Here is a 12,708-nt window from a genome sequence, read left to right on the forward strand (position 1 = left end):
TGTGTTTTGTACTAATAATTCAAATCTACCAAGTAACTAGTAGTTTTCATATTATTGCAGTGGGGTAAAAGTACAATATTTTCCTCAGAGATGTAGTGGGCTAAAAGTATTGAAAATTGTAAATACTTAAGACAAAAAAGTAAGTACTACCTGAGTACACGTACTTAGTTACTTTACACCACTGACGCTGGTCATAATGTGGTTCAATCCAGGCCCGGGGTGGGTGTCAGTCTCTGGGTGAAACTGTCCCTTTAAGAGGTACAGAGTTGACACAGCTGAAGAGAGGCATGAATAACCACTGATGGAATGCACACGTAAAAACCGGCACATGGTCACACCACCACTGACAACACAGACAAATGGAGACATCCCACAGTCGTCGTCTATTTCCCTTTCCACAATAATAACTAATTAACTGCACTGCACGGATTAACAGCATCACAGTGCAGTGTCATTAGGACTGGGGTGGATTTGTGGGGGGCACCCAGTCATCATCATGATGCCAGCTCTTTTCAGGGTGATTTCTCTCTCTGCGAGTTTGTCACTGCTGCTGTTGTCGGTGGGTCCGTGCGAGGCAGGTTGTGGCCAGGCGGGCCTGTGCTGCCCCGGTCGGGACGCGGCCTGCGTCAGCAAGGGATGGAGAGCGGACCGCTCCTACGGGACCTGCTACTGCGACCAGGCCTGTGGCTCCACCCTGGACTGCTGCCACGACTACGAGCTGGCCTGCCCAGGTAAACACGTAAAGATCAGCCTGTTGCTATTAACTGTGTTCATCCATCGACTACAACTAAAGACTAAAACTAAAAGGGGGGATTTCTTTGTTTTTCGTTACATGTATAGTTCGAAAAAAAAAGAATGAAAACTAAAATGAACAATGCAAAACTAGCGAGATGTTCAGGGCGGAACGGATGGAGGAAAGTGTCAGGAGTGAATCGTGACAGAAGGGTACCAGCCAAGAGTGCAGTGTTGTTTTTGACACCAAATTTTGATTTAGTTTTAGTCATAGTCTTTTGAATAAAATGTATTTTAGTTTTAGTCATAATTTAGTCACCTAAAAAGTTTTAGTTTTAGTCTAATTTTAGTTGACTAAATATTATAAGATTTTAGTTGACGAAATCTACAGTTGATTTAGTCAACTGAAATGTTTTTTTGGTAGGCCTTAATGGCATCGTAATGAATGATTTTACACTTGGTTGCGTGCTGAAAATAGCGCTGCGACGCGTTGTGAGCTTGTAGATCGGCTAGTTTTTATTTTGTTGACGAAACTCTCACTGAGAGGGACGATGTATAGGACGGTAGTGAGACCAGCCATGCTGCATGGCTTGGAAACGGTGGCAGACGCTTACGAAAAGATGGGAGGAGATGGATATTGAAGATGAAACTGCCAGGTGGAGGAAGGTCAGATAGGAGGTTTATGGATGCAGGTGGCAGGAGGAAGATAATGAAAAATCACACTCGTGTGAACTGAGCGGTGGAGGCTGCGTGTGTGTGTGCGTGCGTGCGTGCGTAAGTGTATGTGTGAATGTGAGTGTGCCTGGCTGGCTGGCCTGAACAACAGCGCCCCTCCCTTAACATGTGTGGTCAGAAAAGGTACTGCAGGCTACATACAGACAGACACGCACGCACACACTTATACACACATGGCCACGTATAGGAGACGGTGTAACCACCGCTCAAAAAAGAACCAGAGGGAAACTGATGATCCGCTGTGACAACCTCTGATTGAAATCAGACGAAAGAAGATTTAAAAAAATTAAACTAAACCTACTCAACTAACTACTCATGCACTCAGGGCTTCAAAACACATTAACCACTTCAGCTTTGTGTATTTCAACCATTTGAAAACAGCAGATCTACAAGCTCAGCTATTTTCAAAAGATTCATTAATAGTTCATTCGTTAATTGAACTTGAACGTGCGCAATGAGTACTGTCACTTTCGGTACTTATTTTGATGCCGATACGTTTGCCCTTTTTACTCAAGTGCATTTTGAATATGGGACTTCTACAGATGTGACATTTCAAAACTTCAGCATTTCCTGTACTTTTCCTGCATTTGTTTCTCGAAATACTTGTTTTTCAAGGTTCTTTTCACTGTTAAGTCCTGCTCATTCTTCTCTTTTGTTACTGAAAACAAACGGCACTTTTTGACACTTTTCATCACAGAAACTGAATAGCATTTACATAACAACACCTTGGAAAATGCCCTCCTTTCTCACTGTCAATGTTCCGATGGCATGACTTTGTTCTCAAGTGTCACATCTGTACATTCACAGAGTGAATACACATTGTGGTTGCGACCGTCAGGTCGCACTTACTATCAAAACCTCCACCGGCTGTATGTCCGTCTGTCTGTCAGTCACACTTTTGCCCTGCTCATATCTCCGCAACCGTTGCCCCGATCCATGCCAAATTTTGCACACACACTCCTTGCCTGCCAAACCACAACCTCCACTTCACCCAGCGCCACTTCTCACATGGCCCTCTTCTAGCGCCACCATGAGGCCGATTCTTGCAAAACACATTTTTGGACACTGCTCCTACAATTTTTCCCCTAAAATCACGCAAATCGGTACACAGTAGATCTACACTCATCTCATCAACATGGATTTGTCCCATTTAGCGACACCTTCAGGCTGATTTTTTTAAACCACATTTTTGGACACTACTCCTACAGATTTGGCCCTAAAATCACGCAAATCACTACACAGTATGTCTACACTCATGTCATCAACATGGATCTGTCCCATATAGCGCCACCATCAGGCCGACCTTTTCAAACACATTTTTGGACACTGCTCCTACAAATTTTGCCCTAAAATCACGCAAATCGGTACACACTTGCTCTACACTAATGTCATCAACATGGATCTGTCCCGTTTAGCGCCACCTTCAGGCTGATTTTTTAAAACACATTTTTGGACACTACTCCTACAGATTTTGCCCTAAAATCACGCAAATCGCTACACAGTATGTCACTCATGTCATCAACATGGATCTGTCCCATATAGTGCCAAGATCAGGCCGATTTTTTCAAACACATTTTTGGACACTGCTCCTACACATTTTGGCCTAAAATCATGCTGCAACCTGACGGTCGCTTATCTCCCGATTAGGGAGTCTTACTGGTATTGATACTTTGACCTCAAGTAAAACATGTGAGTGCTTCTCCCATGGCTCTACAGCGGTGTCCTGTGTGGTGAGTGAGTGGACAGAGTGGTCCGGCTGTGCGGAGCCCTGCAAGGCGGCGGTGCGGAGGCGGAGCAGGGTGGTCCGCCAGGAGCCCCTCAACGGAGGCAAGCCCTGCCCCCACCTGGAGGAGCAGGCCGGCTGTGTGGAGTACCAGCGACACTGCAGCAACGCTCTGGGTGAGAGAGCCAAAACATCAACAAGTTCACCTCTCCTTTAAGGGGAACGCACGCCGGACGCAGGCGCAGCGTCGCGGTATTGACGCGCGTGAAGTACCGCGTGATAACACCAACTGGGCGTGGTTCATCCATTTCCCCCGGTGGGGAGAACATTTTCACCTTGCAGCAGCACTGGAAAAATAGAACAGCAGCGTATCGGAGCGGCGGCAGACCTGCGCCTACGATAGATAATGATGATAGTTACCTACTCCTCCCGCGAGGGAAATTCAGATATTGCAGTCCAACCCAGCTGCTTTTTTCAGCTTAACCCAGCTGAACCCAGTGCTGCCCACAAGAAGCGCAAGGGGTGGGGAGCAGTGATAGCTGGAGCGGGGAATCGTACCTGCGACCTCTGGGGCCTCCGGAGTCCTAGGTATGGACACTAACCACTCAGCCACCACTGCTCACAAACGCACATCTGCCACCGCCAGTGTGGGTTAGTTCATTGAAAATAATGTGGGCGTATGTTTTGACACGCCGCCTCCGCGCCGCCTCCGCGCCGCCTCCGCGTCCGGTGTGTGTTTCCCTTTAGAAGCACAGGAGAGGTGCTTTAACTGTGTGTACGCTGCCTAAGAGGTTTCTGCCCCGATAGCGACGATATTTCATCCTGAAAAGATCAGCGTCACACAAAAACATAACTAGTACCGTATCTTCAAGCTCATAACGTGTTTTGAGCAGGGCTTGACTGGGACATAATTTCACCCCCCTGGCATTTTGGCCAAGACCGGCCCACCACAGCCGGCACAAATCGAACATAGAAGATCTACAAGGGGCCACAGTAGCCTGTGATTGGGCTACTAGGCCGGTATACAGATTAGTTTTTTGGGCCCACTGGCCGACTGGCCCACTAGTAGTATAGTCGGCCCACTTGGCATGTGCCCGGTATGCCACAATGCCAGATTATGCCCGCTATGCCAGATACCCAGTCCACCCCTGGTTTCGAGCTTGCCGATCTGCTACTTTTGCTACGTTTGAATTAGAATCTTGAAAAGTAACAGTTTTGGACATAATGAAGTTTCCAACTGACACAGACGGTATCATTGTGGTTTTGTGAGGGTTTTGGTCTGTTGTTGTTTTTATTGTGGGGTGTGTCGTTTTTTTGTTGCAGTCCCGGCTCTCATCACCACCGGTGGCTATGGCAACGCCAGGAAGAAAAGAGACATCCCTGAAAGTGATGACGTGATAGGGTAATGCATGCACCTCGCATTCCATACAACTAGCGATACATACTAGGAATGGGACGATAATCGTATCGTGGTGATTTCATTTATCGTGAAATCGTCCTCCGTCATGCAATGGGATCAATTCACCTTGATATCTGCACGTTTCTAAAATGACAATTTAAGTCAATTTCATTTCACCTCTAAAATGAAAAATTAAACATTGGCCAAATTGTCAAATATTAGAGGCAGAAATTGTGAAAATAGCCGATCTACATGCTCACAACGCCTCGCAACGCGAGGCGTTGTGAGCATGTAGATCTGCTGTTTTCACAATAGAACCGTTTTGTACAAAATGTAATGCCTCAACTCTTAAAACTCTTTCATAGCCTGGTCAGAATGGGCTTGTCTGTGGACTAGCCGGAAATTTCTAATATTGTATTATGATCTGATATTATGTTTATAAACATCAACCCGCCCCCCCTCCTTCTTGGACGCCGTTTTTTCCTTCTTTTTTTCGATCCCACGGTCATAAACTCACCATAAATATCTGGATCTGCATTGGCATATAGTGGGGATTTTGGCCGAGTCGTATTTCCACCCGTGCGTTTCACGTGCACGATCCGTGCACATCTATGTGGGCGCATGTGATCATCTCCGTGTGTACAATCCAAGGAAAATTTTTCATTAGCCTAGCCGCTAGGACAACGGCTATGCTAACGCTAACATCTATACAGTAAGTCTATGGGAAAAGGTTAATCTCCCCCGGAAGAGATCAAAAGCACTTCCGGTTCATGCATAGAGAAGAATCATGCTATTGGTTAGACCGGTGGTGAGACAGAGAAGGGCTACCGATCGTTTTTTTTCCGATCATTATCATTTATTTCACCTATTTAGAAAAAGTGTGTAAAAGTGTGATCAGGCTGAGAAAGAGTTAAGTGCTGGTCAGGATGGGGGGGGGGGGGGTCCCCAGTTAAAATATGATTATGTTTGGGGGTCGCGGCCTGAAAAGGTTTGAGAACCACTGGTGTACATAAGAGCCTGTCTCTTTGCCCCGTGCAGGTACTGTGTGACTGTGTGTACCGGTACATAAGAGCCTGTCTCTTTGCCCCGTGCAGGTACTGTGTGCAGTTCCAGCTGCTCTCCCTGACGGCAGGCTGCCAGTGGAGCCTGGGGCCTCACACCCACTGGATGCAGTACCTGAAGGAGGGCCACCACGTGTGTGTGGAGTGCCAGGCCCCGGCCCTCGCTGCCGGCCACACACACTGCTCTGGAGACGGGGAGCAGCAAGAGGAGGACAGGTAACGCTAAATATAGGCCCAGTTTTACCCAAATTATTACCACGCCCAGACTCATGAATGGGTCTGGATCACGGTTAAATCTCTCTCCCTGTCCCACTTTTGACGATAATTCTTACAATTTTCAAAAAATGTCAAGAAAAGAATTTCAGAAATGTAAAAAAAAAAAAAAAAAAAGATACAAAGAAATATATAGTGAAAATAGTACATCTTACAATAGAGTATGTATACCCAAAGGGTTTAGATCAGGGGTCTCAAACTGGCGGCTCGGGGGCCAATTGCGGCCCGCGAGACGATATTTTGTGGCCCCCACCTTAATATGAAAGTTTAATGTTAGTAGGGCCTGCGAGTTTTATATGAACCTCAAAACAGTTAATAATAAAGTACAGTTAACAGTACAGTACATGTTCCATAAAACACAACTTGTTTACACCAGGGTCCTTGTTCATCTTATTTTGTGTTAAAAAATAAAAAAGACATTTGAGAAGACTGATGGGGAGATAGATACAGTAGTTGTTAGACTGATATGAAACTACAGTATAATAATCAAACAAATTAGTGCACATGCACCCATTTGTTTTATTAGTGCATGTGCGTTGAGGCTGCGGCCCAGCCTCAGCCAGACTTTGCCTCCAGCGGCCCCAAGGTAAATTGAGTTTGAGACCCCTGGTTTAGATCATACATGGGCAACCGGCAGCCCGGGTTCCACATGCAGCCCCCACCTTCACTTAATTAATGCAGCCCGCAGCAGGTTAATATGGCTACTGATATATTATTGATTGCTGTTCCAATTCCAAACATGCAAACATGACTCGATTTAATTACTTAAAGGAGTAGTTCACCCCCAAAATGACATTTCTACTTTTGTTTACTCACGCCATGGAGACTTGAGTTCAATAATATTTTTTCGTATTTGTTGCATTCCTAAGACAAAAATGTGATTATTGTAAATTTAACCCCATTGATTCCGGATGGGGACCTGAATGGATTTGGGTCCCATCCGGAATCAATGGGGGTAAATTTCTTGCAATCAAATTTTTATCTTAGGACTGCAACAAAAAACTAAAAATATTATTGAACTCAAGTCTCCATGGCGTGAATAATCAATAGAAGAAAAGTCATTTTGGGGGTGAACTACTCCTTTAAGTCTATATTAGTAGCTTAATTTCAAATGATATTGTATTTTACTCTTTTTTCATGTCCAATGACTTTAAGTTCATAAAGAAAAAAAAAATCAGATCTATAAACGCGTCACGTTTTGAGCTTGTACATTGCCTACTTTTGCTACTTTTGTGTGACATAATGGAATGACAAAGTATAGGACGTTAATTTACGAAAAAGTTAAAATACAGGGATAAGATGTTCATGTCCAACAGTATGTGGCCTCTGGAACAGGGGCGTCAATTGGGTATGGCAGGGGTATGCAGTTCACAACATCTCGCTGCCATATCCAGCCCACGAAACCGTAAACGGGGGGAAATAGAATGTACTTCTTAAGGTATGGCAACATGACTGGTGTCGACACCAGTCATGTTGCCATACCTTAGCTTTTTCGGAACTGACGCCACTGTTCTGGAGTGACCATGGAAATACAGTGGCCCTCTCCATCATCAAAGTTGCCCACTCCCGGTTTAGATGCTTACACTGCAAATTACACATTAAATACTCATTACACATTGGATTCACTTCAGGGCTTTTCAACTGGCCGCCTAACATCTGGCCACTTAACAGGGCTGTTAAGTGGCCAGATGGTTGGGGCGTGTTCATTTTCATAGCCTGTTTATTTTAATGATCAATCAATCGATTGTGTTCCATGTTTCAATGCAACTAATGTACAGTATGTGGGGATTATTCCTATCACAATTGTTCTTTTGTTTTTGTTTTACATAAAGCAACCAAACCTCATATGTCCAAAATCTGATCCCAATGTGGGTCTTACAGGGTTAAAACCTCTAAAATAAAACAATTAAACATTCTCCATATTGTCAAATATTAGAGGCAGAAATTGTGAAAATAGGCGATCTACATGCAATCTACATGTCATCTACATGCGATCTACATGCGATCTACAGTACATGCGATCTACATGCGATCTACATGTTCACAACGCCTCACGTTGTGAGGCGTTGTTAACATGTAGATCGCATGTAGATCTGCTATTTTCACAATAGAACCGTCTTAAACAAAATGTAATTCCTCAAGTCTCCAAGTGCTTGTCCCCAGTTCAAATAAGATTATTTTGGGGGTCGCGGACAGAAAAGGTTGAGAACCACTGACTTATAGTCAGGGTTGTGTTTGTCGCTGTTTCACAATCAGTTGAAACCCCCATTCTAAAACGTTGCACTTTGAAGATGGTATCTTTAAAATGATCGTGATAAATGAGGTGAATATGAGATTCTACAGCCAATGTCCAGTTGCATGGAAGCTGTTAGCCTGCACACTGAATTTGTGCTGATTTAGGTGAAATGGAAATCAATAATTCAACATCAATATCACATTAGCTTCCCTGTAATCTAATGCAATCAGTTTATAACCATGCATTTACTGGCCCTTCCTTCTGTTCAAGTGCAGCTGGGAGTCTTGTGACTATCCCCCTTTTTCCATATTTATCCTATATTTTATTTGACATGCATTTCCAAGCAATCAATAAATACATTTACTTTGTGCCTAGCCTCTTGTATAAGGGTTATTGGTTGCTTTAGGCACTGATAAGCTTTTGATCATAGGCATACCATCTATTCTATATAAGATAACATCTAAACAATTTAAATAAAGGAAACAAACAACAACAACAGAAACAAACCAAAGTTAAGATCAAACCCCTTTTGTGGATCTGACCAGTCTTTAAATGCAAAATACCTTTACCTTTATTTCATCTTCAGTGAAGATACAGGCTCTGCCACTAGATGGCAATATTGTACAATGTCAGCTCAATATAATCCAGTGGTGGAAATTGTACTTGAGTAGCCTACTATTTTAAGGTAGAATTATTTTACTTGAGCATTTCCATTATTTGATAGTTTACTTTGCAAAAGCAAACTTTTTTTTTAAATTAATTGGCAGCTTTACTTAATAGTTTGATAGATTTGATTAGTATTACAAAACATACATTAGCCAATTAAGCCAAATGTTATACTTTATACTTGTATTTGTTATGTTCAAAAAGGTTAAAAAAAATAAATAAAAAAAGGTTGATGTTAGTGTTTTCACTAAATTCACTGTGTTAGCCTACTGTACATTTTGAAGTCAAATTGAGAATACCCTTTCCCTGTAACAGTCAGAGTATCTTTATATTGTGATATTGCAACTTTTACTGAATTAAACAAATCAGTTTACTTCTGATATAACAAAGAGTCTGTTGAATTGCATGCTTATAAAGGAGCACTTCAACCATTTTCAACCATATATTCATATAATTGGTCCTCACTTTATAAGATGGCAGATCATGGCACCATTTCTGTCTCCTTGCTCTGTTGTCTCAGAGGAGGGCTGTGTCCTTCTCACTGCTATAAAGCAGTGGATTTCAACCTTTGTCTTATGAAGGTCCATTATTCATGCGCATCATGTGAGCCGCGGACCACCATTTGATGAGATTTAGCCTCTCAGACCCAACACTTTATATTTTGTTATCGTTTGGATAAGAATTTGTCCACATTTCCATGCTGCAGGGGTCTTCAATGTTTTCGGGCCAAGGACCCCTTAGCTGAGAGAGAGATGAAGCAGGGACCCCCAGATTCTATAAAGTTTAACCATGTTACAGCACAATCATCAGTGTATTTTGGATTCATGTCAATTTGTGTTTTCAGATATTTAACCACTTGAACCGTCAATACTTAATAAACTTGACCTTTTACTCTGTACTTAGTGTGCTCTTTTTCCCCCTCTACACCAAACCTCTTCGCCGAAAATAGCCAATCTTGGCTAAAGTTCTCAGAATATGGACGATATAAAAAAAGAGAAAAAAAGTTTCTATCACACAAAGATTTGAAGGACCCCCTGTAGTAACTCTGAGGACCCCCTATCCCGGACCCCCTGTTGCCATGCTGTATTGTGGTGCCATAGGAAAGAATAAGATAACAGCCAAACGTTGATCAAAATAACAATTCTTCTATCTCCAATTGAGTAGACTTCCTGTAAATTAAGTAATGCAGATGTTTAAGAATAATTTAACTCTTGAGAGCGTAACCGTAAAATGAAACCAAATGGACCCGTGAATATATATAAGGGCCCGTTTGGTTACCAAGTCTCCATCATTTAGCTGGGGACCACCTGGGACCCCCTCAAGGACCACTGGTGGTCCCCGGACCACTGGTTGAGAACCACTGCTTATAAAGCAAAGAGTCTGTTGAATGACATGCTTCTAACTCAGGGGTTCACAAACTTTTTTGTCTCAGGGCACCCCATAAATATTTTCTTTAATCCGAGGCACCCCTACATTATAATTTTCACTCCCAGCACCTTATATTTATAGCATATCGTCGTTGTCGGGAGGAAACCTTGTACTGTTTGTCCAAAACCGTTCGTTTTGTATTTATCATCTATAAAATGTAATAAACTAGTGAAAACAGAAGATCTACAAGCACACAACGCCTCGCGATGCGAGGCGTTGTGTGCTTGTAGATCTGCTGTTTTCACTAGTTTTGTGCGACAGTCTTGATGAAGCAGGACTTTGCTTTACCAAAAGACGACGTACACATTTGAAACTTGGAGATACGAGGTTTCTGCCCGACAGTGACGATATTTTAGTGATTATGTTGCGAGGGAAAACGTTAATAGCCATTTTGGATAGAACTGACTGAAAACAACTTTGTTTTCAAGTGTCCAAATAAATTCCAAATATTATCAAATTATCTCGCGGCACCCCTGGACTGCCGTCACGGTACCCCAGGGTGCCCCGGCCGTCACCCACTTTGAAAACCCCTGTTCTAACTGCTGCTTCTCCCTCTGGTTCCCCCAGGAGGCACTCTCTCCAGTGGCAGGCCATAGGGAACCCCCGGTGCAGGGGGGTGTGGAGGCGCGTGGGGAGGCTGGACTCCTGCTCCTGTCCCACGGTGCACAGCTTCCTCTTTATATGAGCCCTCTCTGATGTCCTGTTAGTCTACAGCAGGGGTCTTCGACGTTTTCAGGCCAAGGACCCCTTAAAACCCATTCAGAACGGGTACACATTATTGTGTATCATTATTTTATGCTTTAACTATTGAAAAATAGCAGATATACAAGCTCACAGCTGCGAGCTTGTAGATCTGCTATTTTTGAAAAATCGTGAAAATTTGAATTTTGACCCGATTCTATAAGTGTCTTTTGAATCCTTCTAAGGTGTTTTGAAAAACCTATGTTTCTGTGTCAGCAATCTGGCCAGCCATCGTCAAAGAAAAGGTCCTTTTCACTTAACTGGAGCTCAGTTGGTCTGTTCTTGAGAGACTATACTATGTCAGTGGTTCTCAAACCTTTTCATGTGAAGGACCCCCAAAATTATATTTATTTGGCCACAGACCCCCATTCAACATATTTAGTTCCAGGGACCCTCCAGAAGCCAAATTTTTGTTACAAACGTTCGCTTTGAAAATACATATATTCAAAGATTTGCACACATTTTCACAGTTTTTTCATAAATAGCAGATCTACAAGCTCGCAGCGCAGCACTCGGTGCCGCGCTGTGAGCTTGTATATCTGCTATTTTTCACTGGTTAAAGCATTCAATAATTCTAGGCCTAAATGGGTTAACTGAGAGAGAGATGAAGCAGGGACCCCCTCTACACATTGTATACGTTTATGCAGACTTTCTTCAACTTGTTTAACAGCATCAGTCCATGTTGGATTCATGTTCATGTGTATTTTCAGGCATTTAACTACTTAAATCGTCGATATTTTGTAAACCTGACCTTTCGCTATGTACTTGGTCTGCTATTTTTTACCCCCTAAACCAAACCTATTTGCCAAGAGAGAGCTTGTAGATAGGCTATTTTTGGCTAAAGTTCTCCTCAGAATAGGGATGGGAGGGTTCAAGTTAGTTTTAAAGAGTGATCCTATCACACAAGGATTTGGCGGCCCCTCTGTACTAACTCTAAGGACCCCCTAGGGTCCCGGACCCCCTGTTGAAGACGCCTGATATAAAAATCTAGATACCTCATCCGCCGCTGCAGTTCATTGGCGCGACTGGTAAAAAAAGGACTGGCGGAAGTGTGGAAGGCACTCTCCCACTCAAAGTGACTACTGAACAATCACAGCGTGTCTTTTCCGGGATTTACATTAAATTAAAAGGAGCTTTATTGGCATGAGGCAAGTGCTTCTGGGAAAGAGTGAGTCTCGCATCTGATTGGCCTACCGAACGTCCCCTTCTGTGACGCACGCAGAAGCGTCCTTCAGATTTCCGCAAGCTTACCTTAAATGCCAGTCCTCTTTTACCAACGCTTCAGAGCCGGAGGATGCGTCTGCCTTTCTATGTCTATGATATTAGTCTACCTCTTGTGTACTGTGTAGCAGTGCTTCGCAAACCTTTTTCATGTCAAGGACCCCCAAACTGATGTGTATTTGGTTGCGGACCCCTGCCGTATACCTTTCGGAAATGGACAAAACAAACTTGTGTTCCAATAGATCCACTGTTAGTTATTATTTAGTCACAAACTCTTTTTACTACTTTTCATTGGTTCAATATTTATAAAGCCCAGAGACACACTTAGCCACCATGCTTCACTTTCACTTTCAAATGTTTCCAAAACTTCCAAAAGTTGCCAAAGTTGCCAATCTACAAACGAGCGCTCTTTTTTTTAAACATACTGTAACATATATACCACATACCAGGATGTGAAAGAAAGGTTCAATCTTTTGGTTGAGTTGGCCTTTTC

At 43.1% G+C, this 12,708-nt stretch overlaps 1 protein-coding gene across 1 annotated transcript; it reads left to right on the forward strand.

The window, feature by feature from the left end:
* Positions 1-496: 496 nt before the first annotated feature.
* On the forward strand, positions 497-10,938 carry LOC308286952 (somatomedin-B and thrombospondin type-1 domain-containing protein; the record flags this gene model as incomplete). Its single annotated transcript, XM_080728074.1, has 5 exons — positions 497-731; positions 3,184-3,366; positions 4,514-4,592; positions 5,684-5,866; positions 10,821-10,938. The coding sequence occupies 5 exons, from the start codon at positions 497-499 to the stop codon at positions 10,936-10,938; spliced, it is 798 nt and encodes a 265-aa protein (XP_080584200.1).
* Positions 10,939-12,708: the final 1,770 nt, after the last annotated feature.

This window comes from Nannobrachium achirus, assembly GCF_963921795.1.
Source record: "Nannobrachium achirus genome assembly, chromosome: 6".
Classification (NCBI taxonomy): domain Eukaryota; kingdom Metazoa; phylum Chordata; class Actinopteri; order Myctophiformes; family Myctophidae; genus Nannobrachium; species Nannobrachium achirus.